Source organism: Stegostoma tigrinum, chromosome 5 (genome assembly GCF_030684315.1).
Source record: "Stegostoma tigrinum isolate sSteTig4 chromosome 5, sSteTig4.hap1, whole genome shotgun sequence".
Lineage (NCBI taxonomy): Eukaryota > Metazoa > Chordata > Chondrichthyes > Orectolobiformes > Stegostomatidae > Stegostoma > Stegostoma tigrinum.
The window spans coordinates 33769615-33796039 of NC_081358.1; the positions used below are offsets into that span (position 1 = coordinate 33769615).

The 26425-nt window shown below is 43.0% G+C and overlaps 1 protein-coding gene across 1 annotated transcript in view; it reads right to left on the reverse strand.

The window, feature by feature from the left end:
• LOC125452111 (sodium/potassium-transporting ATPase subunit beta-1-interacting protein 3-like) overlaps window positions 1-26425 on the reverse strand; it is a 404842-nt gene that overhangs the window by 53857 nt on the left and 324560 nt on the right. Inside the window, exon 5 of the mRNA XM_048530125.2 lies at window positions 5512-5709. Coding sequence (XP_048386082.1) covers window positions 5512-5709 — 198 coding nt within the window. The remainder of the gene's footprint in view (window positions 1-5511; window positions 5710-26425) is intronic.

Consider the following 26425-nt stretch of genomic DNA (forward strand, 5'->3'; position numbering starts at 1 on the left):
CCCAGAGAGTTGTGAGTGCATGGAATAGTTTACCAGTGGTGGTCGTGGAAGCAGAGTCATTAGTGACATTTTAAGTGACTGCTGGTCATGCACATGGACAGCAGTGAATTGAGGGGATTGCAGGTTAGGTTATTTTATTTTTGGATTAGGAATATTCCACGGCACAACATCATGGACAGAAGACCTGTACTGTGCTGTACTTTTCTATTCTATTCTAACAGTGGTTATGTTAGGTGTGTAAATAAATGGAAAACTGTACAGTTGACAAATGACTAATTTTATTGAGGCTTTCAATTTTGAACTCATCAGGACAGTCACTAGAATACCAATATAAAGGGGAGGATTATTTCACACTGTGAGAAGAGAGTCTTAGGTAGACAAACCGGAGGCTGGAAAAACACAGCAAGCAAGGCAGCATCTGGAGGAAAGGAGCAGTCAATGTTTCATGTATTACCCTATTCAGGACTGCTGATTGGTTATCTCTGACTGGGACTCCAGTAAAATTCACCAGTTAGATAACAACAACCAGTCAACTGGCCTGCCTTGATTAAGTTTAAATCACAAAGGGTGGCTCTGATTAACAAAGGCATTGTCCTGAGGAATGAGCCAGAGAAAGTATATTGCCTCTTTAAGTTAAAATGGGCATAATACTTGGTCACATTCTTTCTCTCTGTGAAGAACAGGGCTTTTTCTGAAGAAGGGTCCTGACCTGAAATGTCAGCTTTCCTGCTCCTCTGATGTTGCCTGGCTTGCTGTGTTCCTCTAGCTCCACACTGTGTTACCTCTGGCTCCAGCATCAGCAGTTCTTACTATCTCTGTGTATTAATCTGTCTAACTTCTGGTACGTGACAGTGCGCTATGCTGTGAGTCCGTCTGACTGACAATCCTAAATTGGTTGTTAGCATATTTCTTGGCACATTCAGGATTATTGCCCTGTTGTCAAATGTTGGATACTGTATTGAATTTTGCCAGCATGGCCTGGCTGGGTCCAGTCAGTACCTCGCTTGCTGTGAGCGGCCAAAGAAATTTGGTATGTGAGATGATCTGCTCCAGCCTTTGGGGTGTTGTAGAGTTATTACAGGGCTCTTCTACATGGAAACAAAAAGGCAGAAGGGTGGTCTGATAGAGGTATTTATAAGTCTAAAATGTTGTAACATCCTGTATACAGTAAGAATGTTTATTTTAGTAGGAAACAGTGTAACTAGACACCATCAAATAAGATAGCCATCAAAAACTCCAGTGGGAAATTCAGAAAGATTATCTTCATCCAAAAAATAGGAAAGTTGGATTCATCGCTAGAGGCAGCAGTTGAAGCAAATAGTATGGATTGTTGTGAGGTGAAAATACGCAAGCAAATGATGGAGAAGTAAATACCTCATTATGAAGGTAGATTTAGATTTGAAAAGATGGCAGGAGACTAGAACGGAATATAAACATTTAGCATCGACTGGCTGGGCCAAATGGTCTGTTTCTGAGCTGTATATCCTCTACAGTTGTTCCAGGGTGTTTTTAGAAACTACCCAAAACTGTCTTCGTAATCTTAATAGTAACAGAGGGAGTATTCATTTGCCAATAGCAAACATAGATTAACAGAATACTCAAATTGTAACAAAGAAATGCAGATACTGGAAATCTGAAACAAAAACGGAAATCGCTGGAGAAACTAACCATTAACTCTGCTTTCTGTCCACAGATGCTACAAAACCATCCAGCTTCACACTTTGTTATCTTGGATTCTCCAGCATCTGCAGTTCAAATTATTACTGCTACAAGACCTTCTGCATTTCTCCAGTAATTTCTGTTTTTGTTGCCAGAATATTTCATTTATTGTCAGTAAGTTCTACTGGATTTTTCATGGAAATTAAGTATAAGTCTTTAATGCTAGTTTAGTTTTATGTCATATTGATTTTGTTTTATCTTTAATCATTAAAACAAATATCCTTTAAACCAACAGCATAAATCTTGTTTGTGATCAATGGAAACATAGGATGCCAAACTCTGCAGTTTGAACTAAGCCAGTACCAGTATACCTTTGTAATGATGTGTGAATTATTATAATTACTGAGTTGTGATGGTCTGTTCACCCTACAACATTGTCTTGTACTCTGTAACAGTTTCTCAGGATCAGTAAGCAATTTAAGCAATTTACTAGACACAAGCTATATTCCTTGCTTGTGTTTATTTAGCACTTAAGAATTTTTCTGTAAGATGACAACTGTATTCACTAGTAGTAATTTTTAAGCATGTCGTTTAACTAAAATAATTCAGCAACAATTTCTTCTGTGCTCAACAAATTCTGAAAGGATACATTGAGGCAGTCTGTTTGACCACCCACAACCAAACCAATAAATTGTACATGTGCATAATTTGATGTGCAGAGTTGCTATTGAGCTGAGGAAGGGTCACCGGACCTGGTACATTAACTCTGATTTATTTTCTTCACAGATGCTGCAGACCTGCTGTGTGTTTCCAGCAACTTCTGTTTTTGTTCCTGATTTACAGCGTCCACTGTTCTTTCAGTTTTTGTTTGCTATTGTTCTCATGTTCATTATAAATAATCATGGGCAGCAAGTAAATGTTACATCCACTTCAGTATTTAAGTATATAAATGCTGCTCAATTTGCCTAATGGCTTTGTATCATTTTATTTGTGCATAAATGCTTGGACATGGTGGATACTGACAGAAATCTATGCTTGCTTTTGCTTCAGTTGTGTTGCATAAAACTGACAGATTAGAGCAGGTCAAACCTGGAACCTTTTCTGAAAATGTAAAATAGCAAAATATTTTGCAGGATGTAAATGCCTAATCATATTCCGCTTGTATGAATGTTTGTACGTGCAAATTCTTTTTGCGTTGGAATGAGAATATATTGAAAGCATCTACAATCTTTTTTGTTGTGAAGCTATAGTTCTAAGACATTTAATGAAAGACGTTTACTCCAGTCTCTCACACACGGGAAATAGTGGTGCAGCAATATAGTTCAGACACATGTTTTGGGTAATTGGATTTAAACCCAAACTTCTCTGGGTTTCCAGAGGTAGGGGCACTACCACAGTACTATGAGAGCTGTGATGCAGAAATACATTGAATTAGGTCTAACATCCCCACCTTCAACATCACTGACCTTCCATCCATTATAATGTCAGAAGGGGGATATTTACTGATGATTGCACAACGCACTGCACTGCCCACAGCTCCTCAGATATTGAAAGTGTTCTTTATGCAAATGTAGCTCGACAACATTCAGGCTTGGATTGATAGCTGGCAATTAATATTCATTCCCAACAAGAGTCAGGCAATGAGCATCCCCCCATCGACATTCAATAGCATGATTATTGCTGAATCTCCTACCAGCAATGTCCTGCCAGCTGAACTGGAACAATGATATGAATTCTGTGGTTAGAAGAGCAGGCCACATGCTGGGGATTCTGTGCCGAGTAACTCACCTGCTGACTCTCCAAAGCCTGAACGTCATCTACAAAGCACAAGTCTACTCTCCAAATGCCCTGATTAATATGTGGAGGTGGAGTTTGCACTGTGTGGAGTTTGCACATTCTCCCTGTGACTGCGTAGGTTTCTTCCAGGTGCTCCAGTTTCCTCCCACAGTCCAAAGATGTGCAGGTTAGTTGGGTCGGCCATGCCAATTTGCCCATAGTGTCCAGGGATGTGCAGGCTAGCTGCGTTAGCCATGGGAAATATAGGGCTACAGGAATAGGGTAGGGAGGTGGATCTGGCTGGGATGCTCTTTGGTTGGATGGTGAGGATTGATGGATTGAGTGGCCTGCTTCCACACTGTGGGGATTCTATAATATAATGATTCTAATATATAACTACAACATCACTCAAGCAGAGTGTTCATCATCCCTTCCACCATCTGAAACAAGCAACCCCTCCATCACCAGTGTCTTGTGGCAAGTGTGTACACTATTTAAGAAAATTCGCTGTAGCAACTTGTCAAACCTCCTTTGACAGCACCAGGCATGTGGGAACACCACCAGCTGCTAGTTCCCTTGTAAGCCCCACAACTGACTTTGAGATGTAATACGAAGGTTTGTTTAAGGGACTTTTAGATAAGTACATGAATTATGCAAGAAATGGATGGATACGAACCAAGGGCAGGCAGAAGGGATTAGTTTCATTTGGTGTCATGCTAGGCGCAACATTGTGGGCAGAAGGGTCTGTTCCTGTGCTGCACTGTTTTATGTTCTATGTTCAATACTCAGAATTTGTAACAAGTAATTCCATTCATTAGTGTCCTAGACCCAGAGGTGAGAAAACTACTGCTTATGGTATAGATTTATACAATGTTTTTTAAAAAAGTATCAAGTAGAAACATGTTCAGAATGAGACATTATTATCTACGTTAGTGTAAAATATGATATTTCCCAGGGAAGAGAACTACCTTTGTACACTGGTTACATGTGCAGAGAGTCTATTTGGTGCACAGGTACAGACAGGTGTAACAGGAACGTTTTCAACAATAAAAACAAGCATTTATATATTACACAGTAAAATACAGGAGATTACTAATCAAACAACTTTTGACACTGTATGCAAAGAGATATTAAAGCAATTGACCAATAGCTGGTCAAAATGCTTTTAAGGAGTAATTTAGAGGGGGCAAGAGGGACATAGAAGTGATACGAGCAGTTGAAAGTTCAAAAGACAAGAACAGCAGATACATGGGAACACCACACCCTGCAAGTGCCCCACCAAGCCACTCACGATCCTGACTTGGAAATATATCACCATTCCTTCACTGAGGCTAAGTCAAAATCCTGGAATTCCCTCCCTAAGGGTATTGTGGGTCAACATACAGCCTGGGCTGCATCAGTTCAAGAAGGCAGCTCACCACCACCTTCTCAAGGGCAACTAGGGATGGGTAATAAATGCTGGCCCAGCCAGCGATGTTCACATTCCACAAGTGAATAACAAAGCACAAATGCAGAAGAGGTTACAGTTGAACAAGTATGGAGATCCCAGAGAGTAGGTTTGATTTGTTTTGATTTATTATCAAATGTGCTCAAGTACGGAAGTGTACAATGTCACCAGGCATGGCATCAGCCTAGGCATGAATGTATCTAGATACAAATCTTAGTACGAGTAGTAATTTAGAGAAACAAAGTTTAAAGTAAAGCACTGTTATTGTTCTTAGTATAATTATAAAAATAAAGAAATAAAGTTAAATGTTAACATTACAGTTGTAAGGCTGGTGAACATTACACAGAGAGGTAGGGATGGATGGAATCATGGAATAATTAAACAATATTTCGAAATTGAGAGGTTTCCAGACTAGGAGCTAATGCTGGTCATCGAGCACAGGGATGATGGTTGAATAATATTTGCGGCAGTTTAGGATAAGAGCAGCAGAGGTTTGAATTGAGTCCAGTTTATGGCGGGTGGCCAGGAGAGCATAGGAAAAGCCAAGTGTAAAGATAGAAAAACGGTTAGCAACCACACATGAACTGAGGTAGGAATGGAGTCCCATCACACACCATGAATCTACTTACTGACAGTAGTATTTGGAAGGAGCTGTGAATAACCTCAAGATACTGGAAGTCAACAATGCAGCCTGTCACTGAGATATAAGTGCGATCATCCAGGCTTTTACTGGTTGCTGCAGTCAATTCCTTCCGCACACAACCTGGTCCATGTTCCCTCCACCATGACCGGTGCATGGAGATATTAAAGGTCATCAGGTCACTATCCTGTAAACAACATAGAAAAGCAAAAATTAAACCCATTATATTTGAATAGCCCACTGAAGTTATGGTAATAAAATTGGCAGATAACACAGTGTGATTGTTTTGCTACTTTGTTACCAATAATTATCATTGTTGCTGGAATTGGACGTGAAAATGAGAGAAATAAATGACCAGGGTCTTCCTGCATCATTCCCTTTTGTGATTGGCCTAAGGTTCTCTGCTGAGTGAGAAACGTCTGTTAATTTAGATCCTGAGAATGGTTCCCCAATGAGAAGGTTGAAGCAGCAGAGCTGGAGTAGGGGGAAATGGGCATAAGTGACACTGCTAAAACAAAGTTCAGCAACACATTAAAAATGTCACTTTTGGAAGTCAGGTATTTTGACCATTATAAAGCTAGAATAAAGTAAAACTGAAATATAGTGGCTTTGTTAATACAGAAAATTGGGAAATACGTTGAATGGAAAATAAATCCTATTTGAATTTCCTTCCCCTTTTAAGATAAGCAGATGGATCAAACAATACCTTGAAGGGTACAATGGAATCAGTATTAAACTTGCCTGATTTGTAAAACTTTCTCACTTCATCACTTATGGCCTTCCATTTTAAATTTTGTAGCAAGAGAACTTTCACCCGTGTAACTTCTTCTCCTACTTGATCAAAGTGCACAGCAAGATTTTGAACTTAAAAACACAAAAGTACAGATCCAGAGGCCATGCTGTTCCATGAATATAGATTTCTAGCTTCAAGACTGTTCATGTATATTTATATAACAGAATGATTTTGAGTAATAGGGAGATACTAAGAAAGAATTAAATTTGGATACCAAACCGTATTATGTTGAGGTACTATCCTACAGTTTCAAGTGGCAGTTTCAAGAGATAGCATAAAAATTATATCTGGAACTCAGAACTAACCCCGGGCGTTGAGGAAAAGCTAGGTGAATTGACTGCACTCGAACCGCACTGAGTGTTATTTTTACAGGGTTGCCTAACTATCAAGGGAGTCCAATTATCAATGGAGTCTGTGGCCCTGATACTGATTCAGAACCATATATAGAGTGATTCCAGGGAGGAAGTCCAAGCAGACACCATGGGAATGGGGGAGAGGGGCATCAACAAAATTGAAGATCCTTGTTAGTTTCCTCAAAATATGTTAGTCTTCCAGCAGAAAGAATTGTCCATGATCAAGGGTTTGTAGATTCATACAGTCATATGTCTGCGACAATGTGCTGTAGCATATTCTTAGGCTATGCAAAGGCTCAGGAAGGAAAACGATACTTGCCAGTTACATCTGCCACTGTATATCAACTGGGGTGACAACTGTGTAAAGCCCCTTGGGACAGTAACTCTCACATGGATTGTATTTTGTACATATCATAGAGTCATAGAGTCATACAGCACAGAAACCGACCTTTCAGTCCAACCATTCCATCCTGAACATAATCCCGAACAAAATCAGTCCCATCTCCTGCTCCCATATCCCTCCAAACCTTTCCTATTCACGTGCTTATATAAGGCTCTTAAAAGTTGAAATGTACGACTGTGCATATCATGTGATTGTAGTGAGACATCCCAGATTGGCAGAGAATGAATGAATAGAATGTGAACTGGATTGCATGCTCTGTGCTGTCAGGAGGGTGAATAGTTGGAGATATTGGGGGTTGTGCAGGTTCCACACTCAGAGATTGTGGAGCTTGTCGTTGGAATTTTTGTGAGATGGGCGAGTCGGGGGTTGTTGAAGGATGTTGATTTAGGGTGATGGGAATGTCAGAGACTTAGAAAGGGAGGTGTTGGAGATTACAGGGTGGGGTAGAGAGGAATGTTTGGTGATTGCAGTTTGGGATGGGTGTCAGAGGGTTAGGGTGGGGGATGTTGGAGATTGCAGGTTGGATGTTGGGGGTGAGCGTTGTAGATTCAGGATGGGGATGAGGGTCAATGAATTTAGGTTGATAATCTTTGGGGATGACAATGTGGGAAATATCGGTTCTCAGTATGGGAGGTGTCAGAATTTCAGGGTGGGAGGTGGCATGTTTTGGGTGGGTGTTGTGTTGGAGATTTCAGGGTGGGGAGAATGTTGGAGATTTCAGGGTGGGGGGCTCTTAGGCATTGCAGAATTAAGGAGAATTGGGGTCACAGAGGGAGTTGAACATTAGTTGCACAGAACACCTCCCACGCCTTTCACCTCAAAGAAACAGCCATTGTTGAAACTGGAAATGGGATGCATTGGATGTAAGTTGGTTTCATGTTTGGAGACTTTAAAATGTGCTGGTTAGGTGGATCAGCCATGCTAAAGTGTCCTTTGGGGACGGTTTGCTGGGCTGGTTTTGGGATGCAGTGGGGAAGGGGAGATTTTGAAGCTTGTGAAGTCCACATTAATACCATTGGGCTGCACGGTTCCCAAGCGGAATATGAGTTGCTGTTCCTGCAACCTTCGGGTGGCATCATTATGGCACTGCAGGAGTCCCAGGATGGACATGTCGTCTAGGGAATGGGAGGGGGAGTTAAAATGGCTCGCGACTGGGAGGTGCAGTTGTTTATTGCGAACCGAGCGGAGGTGTTCTGCAAAGCGGTCCCCAAGCCTCCGCTTGGTGTCCCCAATGTACAGGAAGCCACAACGGGTACACTGGATGCAGTACACCACATTGGCAGATGTGGCCCAGCTCATCCCTCCCCCAACTGCATACCAAAACCAGCCAAGCTCGTCCACACCTCCCTAACCTGTTCTTCCTCTCACCTATCCCCTCCTCCCACCTCAAGCCGCACCTCATTTCCTACCAACTAACCTCATCCCGCCCCCTTGACCTGTCTGTCCTCCCCAGTCTGACCTATCCCCTCCCTACCTGCCCACCTATACTCTCCTCTCCACCTATCTTCTCCTCTATCCATCTTCGGTCCGCCTTCACCTCTCTTCCTGTTTATTTCAGAACCCTCTCCCCCATCCCCCTTTTCTGATGAAGGGTCTAGGCCTGAAACATCAGCTTTTATGCTCCTAAGATGCTGCTTGGCCTGCTGTGTTCATTCAGCTTCACACTTTGTTATCTCGGATTCTCCAGCATCTGCAGTTCCCATTATCGCTGATCACCTGCTGTGAAACTCCTTTTCACAGTCGTTAAATGGGAGCATAGTTTTCAGGGAAGGTTGTTGATGTGCATGTGCATGACTCCTCAGTGATTTAGATTATTTTTTCCAAAAAAAGTCTTTGTGTTTTTCAGCTATATAGCAAGAAGGCACCAGTCAGGCTGGGTAAGATCTCAAGAAGAATTATGTAATTATAATAATGTTGAATTAACAGAACATGATAGGCGTTTGCACTTAGCTCAGAGCAATCTCAGTTTGTGGTGCTGCCTTGTGCTCCCACAAGGAACTCCAACCATTCATCCACTTCATCAACATCTTCCACCCCAACCTTACATTCACTTGAACCATCTCTGATACCTCTCTCTCCTTCCTGGACCTCTCTGTTTCCATTTCTGGCAACTACTTAGAAACCAATGTCCATTTCAAGCCCACCGACTCCCTCAGCTACCTAACCTACACCTCCTCCCAGCCACCTTCCTGCAAAAGTGCCATCCCCTATTCTAAATTCCTTTGCCTCCCCTGCATCTACATCCCCAGGATGAGGCATCCCACTCCCAAACATCTCAGATGTCCTTGTTTTTCAAGGGCCGCAACATCGCCCCCTCAGAGGTCGAGAACGGCCTCAACCGTGTCTGTCGCATTTCCTGCAATTCATCCCTCACACTGCCTGCCCGCAATAACAACCAAAACAGAATCCCCCTCATCCTCACGTACCAACCCACCAACCTCCAGATCCAACATTATCTGCAATCCGACCCCACGACCAAAGGCCTTTTTCCCTCCCCACGCTTATCTGTTTTCTGGAGGGACCACTCTCTCTGTGACTCCCTTGTCCACTCCACACTCCCCTCCACCCCCACCACATCCAGCACTTTTCCCTGCAACCGCAGCAAGTGCTATACCAGCTCCTACCCCTCACCCCATCCCAGGCCCCAAGAAGACTTTCCACATCAAGCAGATGTTCACCTGCACATCGGCCAATGTGGTATACTGCATCTGCTGTTCCCGTTGCGGCCTCCTCTACATCGGGGCAACCAAGCGGAGGCTTGGGGACCACTTTGCCGAACACCTACACTTGGTTTGCAATAAACAACTGCCCCTCCCAGTCACAAACCATTTTAACTCCTCTTCCCATTCCTCAGACAACATGTCCATCCTGGGTCTCCTGCAGTGCCATAACAATGCCACCCGAAGGTTGCAGGAACAGCAACTCATATTTCGCTTGGGAATCCTGCAGCCCAATGGCATCAATATGGACTTCACAAGCTTCAAAATCTCCCCTCCCCCTACTGCATCCCAAATCCAGCCCAGCTTGTCCCTACCTCCCTAACCTGTCCTTCCTCCCACCTATCCGCTCCTCCCAACTCAGGCTCCACCCCCATCTCCTACCTACTAACCTCATCCCGACCCCTTGACCTGTCCATCTTCCCTGGGCTGACCTATCCCCTCCCTAACTCTCCACCTACACTCACCTTTACTGGCTCCAACACTGCCTCTTTGACCTGTCTATCTCATCTCCACTTACCTTCTCCTCTATCCATCTTCTATCTGCCTCTCCTTCTCTCCCTATTTATTTCAGAATCCCCTTCCCCTCCCCCATTTCTGAAGAAGGGTCTAGGCCTGTAACATCAGCTTTCCTGCTCCTCTGATGCTGCTTGGCCTGCTGTGTTCATCCAGCTCCACACCTTGCTACCTCTCTCAGTTTGAGTTGAATTTGTTCTTTTCAAGTCATCCTCCTCCTTTACCTTTCCTAAGTTTATAAACCAAGTCTTAACTTTTAATGTTTAAGGAGATATTCACTTCCTGTTTGTTACGATGTTGACTCAACTCCCCTGTATTCTAATTCACATTGCTGTGCAATTATCAGGAAATCTTTGTTCCAAACATTTATTGAGGTGTAACGTACTTGGACATGTCTGACCTGCAGAAGCCACCGTTACTTGCATTTTTATTTATTTGTCAGATATTTTTGCTACAGCAAATTCTGGCCCAATATTTGAGCATTTTCATCATGACAACAAACTGTACCAGGTCATGTCATGGTTCTAAGCTTATTATCATTTCAATTGATTCTGCAAATGCATACTGTTTTGGATGAAATGTCTTTAGAGACCTCGTTTTACTTTCATCTCTACTGTTCCAAAATGTGTCACAGCCAGTAACGTAATCTATCACAGCTAGCTGCAAAGCACAGCAGCAGAAAGCAGAAGATAAAGTGTCATAATTTCTGGTGATTTTGCTTCTATGATTTTTATTATTATGTAATTAACCACTTACAGAATTTTCTCTCAATTTCACTCCCTGGCAGAGTAGCAGTCATGAGTTATTTCCAGTGGGATTACATCATTGAAGTCAAATGTAAAACAATTTTTTCACACTCCCCCATCGGGATCCAAGGTCAAGTCTTATGTTCACTATTTGCACCAGCACTCTTACGGCTTGACATCATTTTAATCGAGGGTCCAAGATAATGGCTAAACCAACAAAATAAATAGCTGCCTATTATGGTGCTTTGTTCTGGCACTGCAAGAATGTAAGGTACGGTTTTGTATTTAGTAATGCGATCTTATGCTGACTCAATTTCAAAATAATCATAACGAAGATACAGAATTCGGGCATTTTGGAGTTTCGGAGCTCACGTACAGAATCTTTCCACTGGAAGGAATTAGAGGCAGTGAACTATCTAATTACTGCATTTTGTTGGCAGCATTTACTAGGGGACACTGATAGCTTTACTATTTTATAAAATTGTTTTAAGTTCAATAATTCTTTAAAAAAAACTCAACCACAACTAACTGAATCCAAACAATTAATGTTAAAGACAAATATGTACACTCACAGAGTCTCTGTCTATTTTGTGTTGGGGTTATTATGGCAACAAGAAAAAATAGCTTCTCTTACAATGTCTGAGAATCTAGACCACAGATCTCAGAAATAGAAAATCTTTATTCCACTCCCTTTGTTTGAAGTACTGTAACAGATATAATTTTCCATCAATTCCAATGTTCTCTCTTCCTCACCAAAATGTGTGGACATCTATCATGAGTGTCAGAACAAAAACAGAAATTCTGGAGAAGCTCAGCAGGTCTGACAGCATCTGTGGAGAGAAATCAGAGTTAATGCTTAGTGTCGAGTGATCCTTCCTCAGGACTCAGACAAGAAGGGCTTCAACCCGAAACATTAATTTTCCTGCTCCTCTGATGCTGCCTGACCTGCTCTCTTCCTCCAGCTCCACACAGTGTTATCTGTAACTTCAATAGAGGCCTTTCTTTGCTTTAAGATTGTTGTGACCACGTTAAGATCTTTGTAATTAATATTCGTTAATATTATTGGATCATTATATCCTTCTTTCGTTTCTTTGTTTCTTTGTTTTCTTTGTTTCCTTCCCCACTGCTACAGCATGCTGCTGCCAGGGTCTAGGGTGTCCCAAAGCACTTCACACCAAATTAATTATTTCTTAAGCAGACACGTTCATATTAACTGTTGGAATTTAGGAAAATACAGAGTGACAAGTATTGATGGGTTCGAGAAGATTACAATGTGTGTTTGTGTGAACTTCATCCATGATAAATAACTTGCGTTTATATTGTAAAGGTTTTTTGTGAACTTGTCGAGTCATAACGGCACCATCCTATTAATGAACTATTAGATTGCCACTAAACTATAATTTCAAAATGATACCAAGTATGCCAGCTTTTTCACATGGTAGAGCTATGCCATAAAAATGAGAAGAAAGAACAAAAGACCAAAAGAGAAGTATAGCATGGGAACAGGCCTTTTGGCCCTCCAAGCCTCTGCCAATCATCATACTCTAACTAATTTAAAAAACAGACCTTCAGCCCTTATTCAGTCCATATCCCTCTATTCCTTCCCTAATCATATAACCATCCAGATGCCTCTTAAATGTTGCCAATGTGCCCGCTTTCACCACCTCCTCTGTCAGTGTGTTTGTTCTAGGTTCCCACCACCCTCTGCGCGAAAAAATTCCCTCGCACATCTCCCTTAAACTTCCCCCTCTCACCTTGAACGTGTGCCCCTTGCAACTGAAACTTCAACCCTGGGGAGAAAACTCTGACTTTCCACCCTGTCTATGCGTCTCATAATTTTGTAGACCTCTTTCAGGTCTGCTCTCCACCATTGTTCTTCCAGTGAAGACAATCCTAGACTTTTTAACTTTTCCTCAAAGCCAGGTAAACCTTCTCTGCACTTTCTCCAAAGCTCCTACATTCTTCTGGTAGTGTGGTGACAAAAACTGCACACAATACTCCAAATGCAGCCTACCAAGGTTTTATATAGCCACAGCATGGTTTCCCAACTCATGTACTCCATACCCCCAGCCAATGGAGGCAAACATGCCATATGCTGCCTTAATCACAATGGCTACCTGCTTAGCCACATTTTAGGGAACTGTGGGCCTGCATGAAAATGTCAATGTTTCTGCCAAGTCAGAAATGCTGTAATGTTAGATATAAGTGAAAGGAAGATCCAATAACAGTAATGGATATTAATTACAAAGACCTCAACATGGCCACAATAATCTTAAACAAAATGTTATATGAAAAGAAATCTGAAGTTGGGGTTCTTTGCTTGAAAAATAATGTCAGATTAAAATGCATGAATATTTGTTTGAAGATCGGACTATAATAATGAAATTGTCATTGCATAAGAAGTAAGGGACACATCATATAAGCATTGCTTTAAAAAGCGAGCTGGGGTTTACACTTTTTGATTTCAGTTCTCTCCTTGGTTTCCTGCAGCTTCCTTTCTTGCTGTCGAAAGTTATTGCCCAGGATTGAGCTCTTTTTGTACCATGTAATCACCCCACCCCAACCGGGAGAAAGTCCGCCAGGTCATGTCCCAATTAGAAACCTCTGTGCTGAGCAGCTTCTCATCCTATTGAGATCCATATCACAGAAGTTCCTCCTAAAGCTGCTGGCCAATTAGAAGCTGCAACTATTGGGAGCTGGAGCTATTTAGTGAGGGCCTAAGCACAGCAGTCAGAATCCGCACCATCGGTCGGGGGGGGGTTTGATTCAAGGGAGGTTGAGGGGAGGGGATGGGAGGGGAGGGGGAGGGATGGGATGGGGTGGGGAGGGGTGGGGTGGGGTGTGGTGTGGGTGGGAGTGGTGGGCGGGCAAGTCAGAGGGACAGAGAAAGTCGAGTTGGGCATTTCAGTGGCAGTTTTCCTTGTAACCCCTCTCTGTGTGCCCCAGATTGGTACAAATAGAGGCCAGCCCTCAACTCCGAAGGTAGGCTGTCCTGGCTCTGGGGTAGGCAAACAGCCATTTCTCTTGCCAGCCTGGAATGCAAGTAATTGGGGTAGTGCCAGGTTGAGCCCCAGAAATGTTTGGTAAACAACCACTTAAGAGCTTTAATAGGCGGCCGATCAGAAAAGTCACCCATTGACCTACCTAACCAAAACCTGACTGCTGAGGTAGTGGGACAAGAGTGGGAGTATCTCTTTGCTGCTAACATTCCAGTCACCAAGGGAGGGTAAACCCCACTCACTCATTTCTACTGAATTGTTTGCTCATTTCAAGACTCACTGCATGCATTCAACAAAGTCTATGTTATTGTGAGACCATAAGTTCAAACCGTTTACACTGCTTTCTATTCCACAGATGTTCCGAGATCTGCCAAGTTCTTCCAGCAAATTATGCTTTTGTTTGTGAAATATTGATTGTTTAGGTTTAAGGTTTACCAATAATGATGGAGCCCACTGTATGTGACAGGAGCAAGCAGCGCTGAGGAGGTGAGAGTGGGAACAGGCAGCCCCCAGGCAGTGAGAGTGGGAACAGGGAGCCCCGAGGTGGTGAGAGTGGGAACAGGCAGCCCCGAGGCGGTGAGAGTGGGAACAGGCAGCCCCGAGGCGGTGAGAGTGGGAACAGGCAGCCCCGAGGCGGTGAGAGTGGGAACAGGCAGCCCCGAGGCAGTGAGAGTGGGAACAGGCAGCCCCGAGGCGGTGAGAGTGGGAACAGGCAGCCTCGAGGCAGTGAGAGTGGGAACAGGCAGCCCCGAGGTGGTGAGAGTGGGAACAGGCAGCCCCGAGGCGGTGAGAGTGGGAACAGGCAGCCCCGAGGCGGTGAGAGTGGGAACAGGCAGCCTCGAGGCAGTGAGAGTGGGGACAGGAAACTCCGAGGCGGTGAGAGTGGGTACAGGGAGCCCCGAGGTGGTGAGAGTGGGACAGGCAGCCCCGAGGTGGTGAGAGCAGGAACAGGCAGCCCCGAGGCAGTGAGAGTGGGAACAGGCAGCCCCGAGGCGGTGAGAGTGGGAACAGGCAGCCTCGAGGCAGTGAGAGTGGGGACAGGAAACTCCGAGGCGGTGAGAGTGGGTACAGGGAGCCCTGAGGTGGTGAGAGTGGGACAGGCAGCCCCGAGGTGGTGAGAGCAGGAACAGGCAGCCCTGAGACCGCGAGTGTCGGAACAGGCAGCCCCAAGGCCGTGAGTGTCGGAACAGGCAGCCCCAAGGCAGTGAGAGTGGGGACAGGGAGCCCCGATGCCGTGAGAGAGGGCACAGGGAGCCCCGAGGCGGTGACAGCAGGAACAGGCAGCTTTGGCACGGCAATGGAGTGACCACGTCCCCGGACCAATGTGGGGGTAGTGGTATGTATCCCAGTACAGTGCATCATTGCCTGGTTGCTGCTGAGTGCCGGTGAGGAACAGACTGGAGGCTGGACCAATGTGGGGCAGTTGCTGGATTCTGACCTGGCACCACTCGCTGAACTGCTGTTATCGGACTGTAACTTTAAACCTTTTCACTATGTTGTAACTGCCTCTGTAAGTAATGCTTATGCTCACCTTTAATCATTTTTGTGTAAAAACACTACATTCTTTTTTACTGTAAGATTTGTACCAAGGTACTTTGCACCTAGGATGGTGCCATTATAAAAGGCAGCCATTGTAATAAAACTTTTCACTGTATTCCTGTACTTTTGTGTTTTAGTAAAGTGACAATAAAGGATATTTCATTCTATTCTTGGTCGTCAGCAAAACACAAGCAATTGGTGACAGGAATCCCTACAGCAATCAGGAGGGACAAATCTTTACCACCCATGAGCTCCCCTAACCTAAAGATACAACCTCAGTGTCACACTTCACCCTGAAATGCCTCGTGTCCTAGTGCATTTCCAGCTCCAGTTGACCTTCTGTTGAAATCCTCACCAGTGCCTTTCTTAACGTCTAGTCTTGATTTTTGTAATGTCTTCCTGACTGACCTCTCACTTTCTATCTTCCACAAACTTTAACTTAGTCAAAGCTTTTGTTGTTCATGCTTGTATTTGCAGTAAGTCCTGAAGCTCTATTGTGCCTGGACTCATTAGCTACATTAGCACCAAATCAAGGAACTTGACATAAAACATAACATTCAAATTCTCAGATAACAACGTGTGGAGCTGGATGAACACAGCAGGCCAAGCAGCATCTTAGGAGCACAAAATCTGACGTTTTGGGCCTAGCCCCTTCATCAGGAAAGGGGGTGGGGGAGATGGTTCTGAAATAAATAGGGAGAGAGGGGGAGGCGGATCGAAGGTAGATAGAGGAGAAGATAGGTGGAGAGGAGTCAGGCAAGTTAAAGAGGTGGGGATGGAGCCAGTAGAGGTGAGTGTAGGTGGGGAGGTAGGGAGGGGATAGATCAGTCCGGGGAGGACGGACAGGTCAAGGGGGCGGGAGGAGGTTGGTAGGTAGGGGATGAGGGTAGGGCTTGAGGTGGGAGGAGGGGATAGGTGACAGGAAGAACAGGTTAGGGAGGTGGGGGCGAGCTGGACTGGTTTTGGGATGCGGTAGGGGGAGGGGAGATTTTGAAGCTTGTGAAATCCACATTGATACCATTGGGCTGCAGGGTTCCCAAGCAGAATATGCTGTTCCTGCAAGATTCCTCGATGATTTTGCATCCCCTCTCCAACACCATTTGCAAGTTCCCAAATTAAGTAAACCTCCCAAATTAACAAAAGCTCCAATAACCTGAAACGACAATCCAACACCCTGCCATACCACCCACACCCCAAACCAACCACCACACCCCATTTCAAACACCCACACCCAAACCAACCACCCACATCCCAACCCAACCATCACACCCCATTCCAACCACCTATACCCCAACCCAACCATCCACATCCCAACCAAACCACACACACCCCATACCGTTTGAAACCCCACAACCAAATAAATTAATTATTGGTTCCCATTTGAACAACCTCATTCAACCACCCACTCCCTCACTCAACTGCACCACTCTCTCATCCAAGCACTCACTCACTAATCCCACTGTAATTTATTGGACATGGCAGCTGATGATATAAAGAAGGGGGGGCATGTCCCCCTGCATTAGTTCCTTTCATTAATCTTCCCCTGGATGGCTGCTTCTGTGATGTTGAAGTTTCAGCTGAGATCAGAAGTCCCTGCCAAAAATATCCGAAAAGGAAAGAGCGCAATCATTTCTGTGGTCAGAAATTATGGCACAGCATTGCCACCGATCAGGAGATCTGGTCCTCCCTTTCCCTATGTGAATTGATACCAAAATGCCCCAGTGAAGTGCTGAGCGATCATTGACTCCAGTAACTTTGCAGTTGCTTTCCTAATCAACCTGTTCAGTGATGTTACGACATACCTCTGGAGAAAGTCATATTTCAACGTAGGCCTTCTGGCTCAGGGGTAGACACACTATCACTGCAACACAAGACCCCCCCTCCAGTAGCTTTGAATTTTGACATATTAAGCCAGTTTAATTAAAGCCATGAATTTCAAACATGGTCCAATGATCAATGTTTCCCTGAATGCTTGCAATCCATCCCTGGATGGTTGAATCTTAAATGAGAGCACTACCACCAGTTAGTACCAGTAACTTAATATATATGTAAATTAATGGGTATGAGGAATTAAATTTTATATGCAGCTTCAAGGCTTCAAATATATACCAGTAATCCCCAAGAAGCTGGCTTCCCTCAGGCTAATGAATGGTAGATATGTATTAATGTGGATAATCATTTTACAGTATACATTGATATGGAGAGGAAAAAAATCAAACAGGTGCACAACATTGATGGGGTCAATTAGGAAAAAGTAGTAAAGGAAGATGATGGAAGTCCAGTGATAACAAGGTGTGGAGCTGGATGAGCACAGCAGGCCAAGCAGCATCAGAGGAGCAGGAAAGCTGATGTTTCGGGAAGGGCCTAGGCCCGAAATGTCAGCTTTCCTACTCATAAGATGCTGCTGGGCCTGCTGTGCTCATCCAGCTTCACGCTTTGTTATCTTGGATTCTCCAGCATCTGCAGTTCCGATGATCTCTGATTGAAATCCAGTTACTGATTCACAACCGATTTCCCTGAAAATAACAAATTGTGGCATTCCATTTTGAACAGAGTAGTCTGGATATTCATCTGCCAGCAAATCAGGTTATGATAAGCTTGACTTTTTGCTTTGGCAGTAAAACAATTTTCCCCTCCTTTCCCAGACTATGCTATTTTTCATGTTGCTTTGCACAGCTCAGGAGAATGCACACACAGCCTCCTTATTGTGAGGATTGCAGGAAAGTTCTGTTCTCTCCTGTACACTATTTTGTTATGGTTGTCATAGGTTCTGGAAACTCTGAAACAATATGTTCCATTGGAGAGGTCACAGTCACTGAGGTAAGCCTGCTGAAGTTGTTCAGATTGAAAAAGGTAATTGTCAAATGTCTTAACACCTGTAAATGTCACTATTGAATGTTGTAATGCATCATTCATTACAGGCTAACACCCAGCTCACAATTACACTACCATTGTCTAAGTGACTTCAAAGTCCCTTGCTTTTGAAGAAAGATTAAATAGAATAGAAGCATTTGTTCCTTCCATTGACAGGGTCAGGCAGGAAATTTGCATGGAAATGGAGAGAAACATACTTTTCTTTCAACTTCAGGCTTTTGCACTTGGAATAAAGTTTTGATAGCCATGGACATTATAAGTGCTGAGCCAACAGCTAATTGCTCTCAGTTCTGGTGCTGTTCAGTGACATTGTTATGAAGTTTCAATACTATCCTTTTCCTTTGGAGTATTTCAGAGTGCATAGTTATTTTGATTGCAAAATTTAAGAGCTACTTAAAAGTTTAACATTTTTTGGAGTTGGCCATCTAACGAGCCCATGTCCATACCGACGTTCACCCACAGCCCACCGTGGTTTAAATCTGTTCTGGGAAAACAAAAATCAGGCAAAGTTAGCAAGAGTCAGGTGTACATTTCGAAGGCTGCAGAAGTGTACAAGTCACAACCTTCTGGAAGTCACATAAAACTGGGCCAGTTAGCAAAATGCTGCGATACCTTTCATATGCATTTGTAATTTTTATTTCACAGATTGTTGGCATGACTACATTTGGAAATTTTTTTAAGATTTGGGCTCACTAGCCAGTGCATTGAAGTGAGATCAGATGAAAACATCTGAAAATAACTTAACCAATTCCATTTTAGGACAAAGGAATCTAAGTTATGAGGAGAGAATCACAGACTAGATCTAATTTTCACACTGGTAAAGGCTGAAGAAGATATTTAAAAGGCCAAGGCTCTTTCTGGTAGTATTTGACTTAAAATGCTAACTTTGTTTCTCTATCCATAGATCTTACCAGCACAGTCCTTTCCTATATTTACCCCTTATTGAAGGCATTGAGGTAATGTCACTAGATGAGTAACCTAGACCACCAGGCTAACATGCTGGAGCCTTGGACGGTGAAATTTGATTCAATATAAATCCATTAGCGCTTTATTCTGGATTTATATTGCATATTGACTATGTCACCATTGTTGTACAAAAAGAAAAACAGAAATTTCTGGAGAAACTTACCCTTCTTCAGAGTCACTGGGTTTGAAACTTTGACACTGTTTTCTTTCCACAGATGTTGCCAGAGTTGCAGAGTTTGCCCAGCAATTTTTGTTTTAGTTTCAGATTCCCAGCACCAACAGTTTTTTGTTTTACTTTATTCTGTTAAATAACTCCACAGAAGCTGGTACATGGAGAGCCCTTAACACTGATCCAGAGGAAGGGTCACTGAACCCAAAATGTTAACTCTGTTTTCTTCTTCAGAGATGCTGCCAGACCCGCTGAGCTTTTCCAGCAAATTTGTTTTTGTTTTGGATTTATAGTATCCACAGTTCTTTTGGTTTTTATTTACAACCTCTGACAATCCTGTTTTTTTTTACGTGAGCTGTGACCAGTCAGCGCCAAAACATTCCTTAGAATGATGAGACTCTGTAAATCTCCTGTTTAATTTTTTTTCCAGTTTGTTTTTTGATACCCCACATTACCACTGAACAGCAGTAGTGTTTTTGTATTCTCCCATACCACTTGTGGTTGTGTGTGCAGAGCTTCAGTAAAAAGATACTATTGTGCAAGGACTTTATTCTGTATTTTCCACCACCAGGAAAACACCCATGTGGCTAGGAACATTAACAAGCAAAGCTTGATAATGGCAATGTTTGTGTGAAGACACTCTTGTTTATATCTGTCAGCCAAGGCTCCCTGATTGGACCAGATTAACAGCCTCAGTCATGGAACTCTTATTCTATGAAGTCCATTTGGCTGAAATTGGCACAAATGCTACAATATGTCTGTTTAAGGCTGCGATAGACAGATTCTTGATCAGCTAGGGAATCAAGAGTAATGGGGAAAGGGCAAGAAATCGGATTTCAGGAATGTTGGATCAGCAATGATCCTATTGAATGGTAGAGCAGGCTTGAGGGGCTGAGTGGTTTACTCCTGTTCCTATTTCTTACGTTGTAATGATCTAAGAGCCACTTAAAGCAAATCAATCAAAGCTAGTTAGGGTTCAACAGCCAGCCTTGATCTCACAGGGGGACGGAGCACCCTGGAGGTGTACATCCAGTGCAGGCACTCAGAGGATGCGGGGGTAGTGCCTTTGACAGGACTGGAGACTCGTTTGATGGGTTCCTTTCTCACCCTCCCACAGTGGTGATCTGAATGCAAAAGCCATTTTCTTTCAACTCAAAAAATGTTGGAGAAAGAGCACATACATGTCACTATGTCATCTTCCTAATTTCCCTTCCAATGCATGCTGCTGCTGTTGCTGTCAAACCAATGGTTTTGAATGGGCCTTGCAGTTTGCACTGTCTCAAAATGGACAGAGATCTCACTCTTTTTCATTAATTGACCACTTAGGGGAAGGCACCACAGAGTGATATTTCCCACACTGTGTTGGTGCCTGACAGTGTTTCTAAGCTCAGGAGAAAGATAATTTGGAAAAGAGAATGGCGTAGCTGGTTGGATCGTTGCAGTTTTTCTGCAATGGAGGTTGACGAACCATGGAGTCATAGAATCCGTACTGTGTGGAAAGAGGCCATTTGCAATGCACTGACCCTCCAAAAAGCATTCTACACAGACCCAGCCCACTACTCTATCCTCATAACCCCACATTGATCATGATTAATTCACCGAGTTTGCGCATCCCTCAAAACTATGCATAATTTCACCATGGTCAATCCACTCCACATTTTCTGAGAGAGAAGTCCAAATGAGGAACCTTATTGCCTGACAGACGTAGTAATTAGAGTGTTCATGATGAATATAGATACAGTTATTTATAATAGAATACACACAGGTGCTGGACTTTTAGCATATGATATCATTTGCTACTTTAAGGAAGTTTTCTATGTTTACCCTGGACAAAATTCAAATGTAATTCATTGGATCTGGATTGTTTTAAAATGTCCTAAGAGATGTGATCAGGTATGTAAAAGCAAGATCCATCTTTCTTTATTCAATGAAGCAAATTGTAAGCAGCCTATTTGTCTTCATCTGTGTGGATAGCTCCAAAATACACAGGATTAAAATAACAAGCCTCAATCAAGATAAGAGATAATAAGCATTTTTCCATGCTAAGAACAAAATATATGAACCATCTTACAGTAACACGTATTTGTTGATTGACATTTCTAAGGGTTGAGTAAAGATTAATTTCTGTATGGCATATTTCTTGGCTATGCACAATATGTAACTAAATAATAAATGGAACATAACAGGTTAGCTGTGGGAAATGCAGGGTTACACAGGGTAAAGAAGTGGGTCTGGGTGGTCTTCGGAGAGCATGCGGTGTATTTGATGGGCTGAATGGCCTGCTTCCATGTGTTAAGAATTCTATTGTTCTATGAACTGGAAAATTTTCCCAGATGGGGAAAAAAATGTGATCCAGAAAGAATGCAGACTTTCTGATGCAACTATGAAGACTTGATAGTAGGTAGTACCAGGGACAACTAATTGGATGAATACACCTTGGATTACTATCGTATGTAACTAAACACAGAGCACAGTCACTAAGAAGAAGTGGTGCTTACTTATTTGTCTTAGAGACAAATGCAATTGAGTCGGTTGATCAATTTATTATAAAACAGATGCTGGTGTCCTGAAAACAAAAACAGACATTGCTGGGGAAAGTCAGAAGGTCTGCAGTATCTTTGGGGAGAAAGCGTTTCGAGTCTGATGACACTTCATGAGAAATAATAGCAGTAGGAAACAAAAACTATTATTGATGGCACCAACCAAGAGGTATAACAAGAACTCAAGCACATGGATTATGAAATTAACTTAACCCTTAAGTTGAACTTCTAAGATCTGAAATGTTTGTGGTCATCATCATAGATATCAAAGAATTTCATTCCCTCAGCCCTTGTGCCTAAAGCAAGAGATTTACAGCCTAAATAAAAACCAAAAGAACTGTGGACGCTGGATACAAGAAACAAAAACTTAAATTGCTGGAAATGTTCAGTAGATCTGCCAGCATCTCTGGAGAGAAATCAGAGTTAGCATTTCAGGTCTAGTGACCTTTATTCAGAACAGGAAGGCTTATGAGGATGAATTACTGTGCCCAAAATATTAACTCCCAGTTCCACTCCACAGATGCTGGCAGATCTGCTGAGCATTTCCAACAATTTCTACTTAAGTTTGGCAACCTGTCTGTCACTCTATACCAATTATCTGCTGATCCACAAAATAAAGGGTGATTCTTCATTGACAGAACTGAAGTCCTTCCTGTCAATGGATTTTCATGGTGGGACTTCTGCTGTTCACATTTCTTGTGTAGTTTAATGCTCTTTAAAATGGCACAATGATAATCAGTATTGTCTTTCCCATTTGTTTTTAAACTTTCTGTTTGATTCTGTTCTTTTTTCTCTGTTATTATAATAATGTTGACGATGCTTGTACCAAAAAAGAAGAAATAGCAATGAGGGTAGCAAATGCTTTTTTTATGCCGTCGTGGGAAAAGACAAGGTCAGAAGCCACGTGACACCAGGTTATTGTCTGACAGGTTTATTTGAAATCACAAGCTTTTGGAGTGTTGCAATAGCTTGTGATTTCAAATAAACCTACTGGACTATAACATGGTATTGCCTGACTTCTGACAGCGCCTCCACATCTTGACCAGTATCTGTACATAGCCAGGCCTCTTTAGTATAGAAAATATGTTTTGTTTTTGTTTCCTGTACTTTGTCCCTGGATAACTTTCTTAGATCAGGCTTGCCCTCCAGCTCCTTTTATCTACCTTTTATTTGGAAAAGTCAGTGCAGTCCTGGGCTTCTTATAAATTGCCATTTTTTTAAGACAGAGCGACAGACAGACAGAGATAGAGGGAGTCATCATTGTGCTTCAGTACAGCTTTATATCCTTTAGTTTGGGCTGTAACACTTTAGGTTTGGCCGTAATTGTATCTTCAGCTCTGAACTCAGACGGGTTGATGGGTGACTATTAGTAAAAAAAACCTTTTCACAACCGTTAGACTGCTGTCACTTTTTTCAGCTTTTAACATGGATTGGCTTGCCACCAACTAGTTTCCATGAATAACTGTCGGTGCCCAGTTATTGCCACGATGATGTGGTTTGTGATTTTCCAAATGTTGCTCCATGTTAACATACACCCAAAGAAAGTAAAATGAAAGAACTGCAAATGCTGTAAATCAGAAACAAAATCAGAAAAGCTCAGCAGGTCTGGCAGCATCTGTGGAGAGAAGTCAGAGTTAATGTTTCAGGTTGAGTAACCCTTCCTCCCCAAAGAGTCAGGTTCTTGAGAACAGAAAACAGATGTCTTGAACAAAAGCAAAGTTGCTGGAAAAGTTCAGCTGGTCTGGCAGCATCTGTGGAGGAGAAAACAGAGTTAACGTTTCGGGTCCGGTGACTCAGTTCTGAGGAAGGAACACCAGACCCGAAATATTAACTCTGTTTTCTCCTCCACAGATGCTACCAGACCAGCTGAACTTTTCCAGCAACTTTGTTTTTGTTCCTGATTTACAGCATCCGCAGTTGTTTTGGTTTTTATGACAGATGTCTTGAAGTTTCTTTACAACACTAACTAGTTTCATGGCTGCCATATCATGGAACAATATGTAGTCCGGGTTTTGCACTTAACTATGATACTGTACTTTGCAATACACACATAGAGCTGACTCCTGGTACTACACTGACTCCATTTCACAGTGAACATAACTGAAGGCAAGGTGGGAACCTTTATACTGGAACATCGCTTTTCAAAATGTCATGTAACTGTCTTAAAGATGCAGGTTTACCTGGTCTGGGGTTTAGGCCATACTACTACATTCCAAGCTTTAACTACTTCAGAAACTGACATTTAAAACAAAAATGGCCACATATTGGTTCCACATGCAAGTCAGATTGGCTCATTAATAGAATCAAATGAAATAACAAAGTACGCCGGGCAGCGTCTCAGGAGCACAAATGCTGATGTTTTGGGGCGAGACCCTTCAAGGTCCGAAACGTCAGCTTTTGTGCTCCTAAGATGCTGCTTGGCCTGCTGTGTTCATCCAGCTCCACACATTGTTATCTCGGATTCTCCAGCATCTGCAGTTCCCATTATCTCTGAATAGAATCAAATGCTTCTCTTTCTTCATTGACCTTTGTGAAAATCTACCATTTCATGTAAGGCTTCTGATTATCTGTCAAGGAGTTCATCAGCTCTCTTCGTAACCAGTTAAAAACCAGTTCAGCTGGATAGGATAAATCTGGCTTTGATACTGACTACGCCCACAATGGGTGGAATCCTGATTTGAAAACGAGAAGGTAACTCATTAGGGCGGCTGGTGGCATCATGAAATTCTGCCAGCACTCAGCTCTCTTGCACAGGGAAATAGAGCACCAGGCCTGCAGGAATTCCCTAGTGTATCTCCGTTTGGCTTTTGCGATCATGGATGTGTTGTCCCAGTCGAATTTGTGCCCCTTGTTGTCCATGTGTAGTCAGACAATGGAGAATTGGTCATGTCTCTTGGTGGCTAGCTGGTGTTCATGTATATGTACTGTCAGTTTCATTCCAGTTTCCTTCCAGTTTGGCCTATGTAATGTTTCTCACAGTCCTTGCATGGTATTTTGTGTATTACACCAGTTTTGCAGGTTTTGGGTATGGGATCCTTTGCGTTTATCGGTCGTTGTTGTTGGGTAGTTGTAGGTTTGTGGGCTCATCTGATACCTAGGGGCCTGAGTAGTCTTGTGGTCATCTCTGAAATGTCCTTGTTATGACTCCTGGTACTACACTGACTCCATTTCACAGAGAACATAACTGAAGGCAGGTAGGGTGATTAGTGAGTCTGGTTGTGTTGTGATATTAGCCATAGTGAGGGAACCAGATTACAACAACACTGAAGAAATTACACAACCCAGGACACATCAGCAAAAAATGGAGCCAGAGGGATCCAACACACCCCTATTCTACGGATACTCCAAGGTACACCCTGTGACAGCTACTGACAAATGTAAAGGATCCTGTACCCAAAACAAGCAAAACTGGGGTACCATGCAAGGACTGAGAGAAACTACATCAGCCAAACCAGATGAAAACTGAAATGCATGTTCTTTGGTATTTTGCTCTGATTGAGTCTTCAGTTGTCTTAGTGGAGAACTGGTACAGTTCATTAACTGATATTGGACTGCCCCACACTGTCCAATGTTCCCCTGCCCTGATGGCCAACCACCACATTCCTTGATATCTGACTTTCCACCCATGAGGACATCAACGCCCCCACCTTCAGCCTGTGCGATCCTTCCTACCCATTAATGATCTGACCCTTTTCTGTCCTCTTCATGCCCTTCCATATCTAATCATTCCTCCCCAATATTGTATTGGCTTACCTCATGATAGTTGAGCTCTTTGGCAACATCCTTTCTTCTCCCACAATTGTCGTGAACATTAGTTCAAAGACTATTTATGATAGTAGGCATGGATTGGTGCTACAATATCTCTGTTTGATTGCACATGTTTTATTGATGCACTCCCATGACAGCAGTGTAACCAGTACAAAAGATCAGTGAGCTTTATCTGTGTTCAGTACAATTTGACCTTTTGTGCTAATTTTAAAACGATTCTGATAAGAGCAGATCTTGCCCACACAACTAGACACAATCCCAGGGTGAACTCATCACCACCAAAAGTCTGTGCTCATTATGTTCAGCTGCAGAAACAGGAAGGCTCCAAACAGAACCCTCTCCCCATCCCTCTTTACTGAGGAAGGGTCTAGGCCCGAAACGTCAGCTTTTGCGCTCCTAAGATGCTGCTTGGCCTGCTGTGTTATCTCGGATTCTCCAGCATCTGCAGTTCCCATTATCTCAGGCTCCAAACATTACGCTGGAACAATGGAACTCAAAGACACTAAGAAGTGGGTTTTGA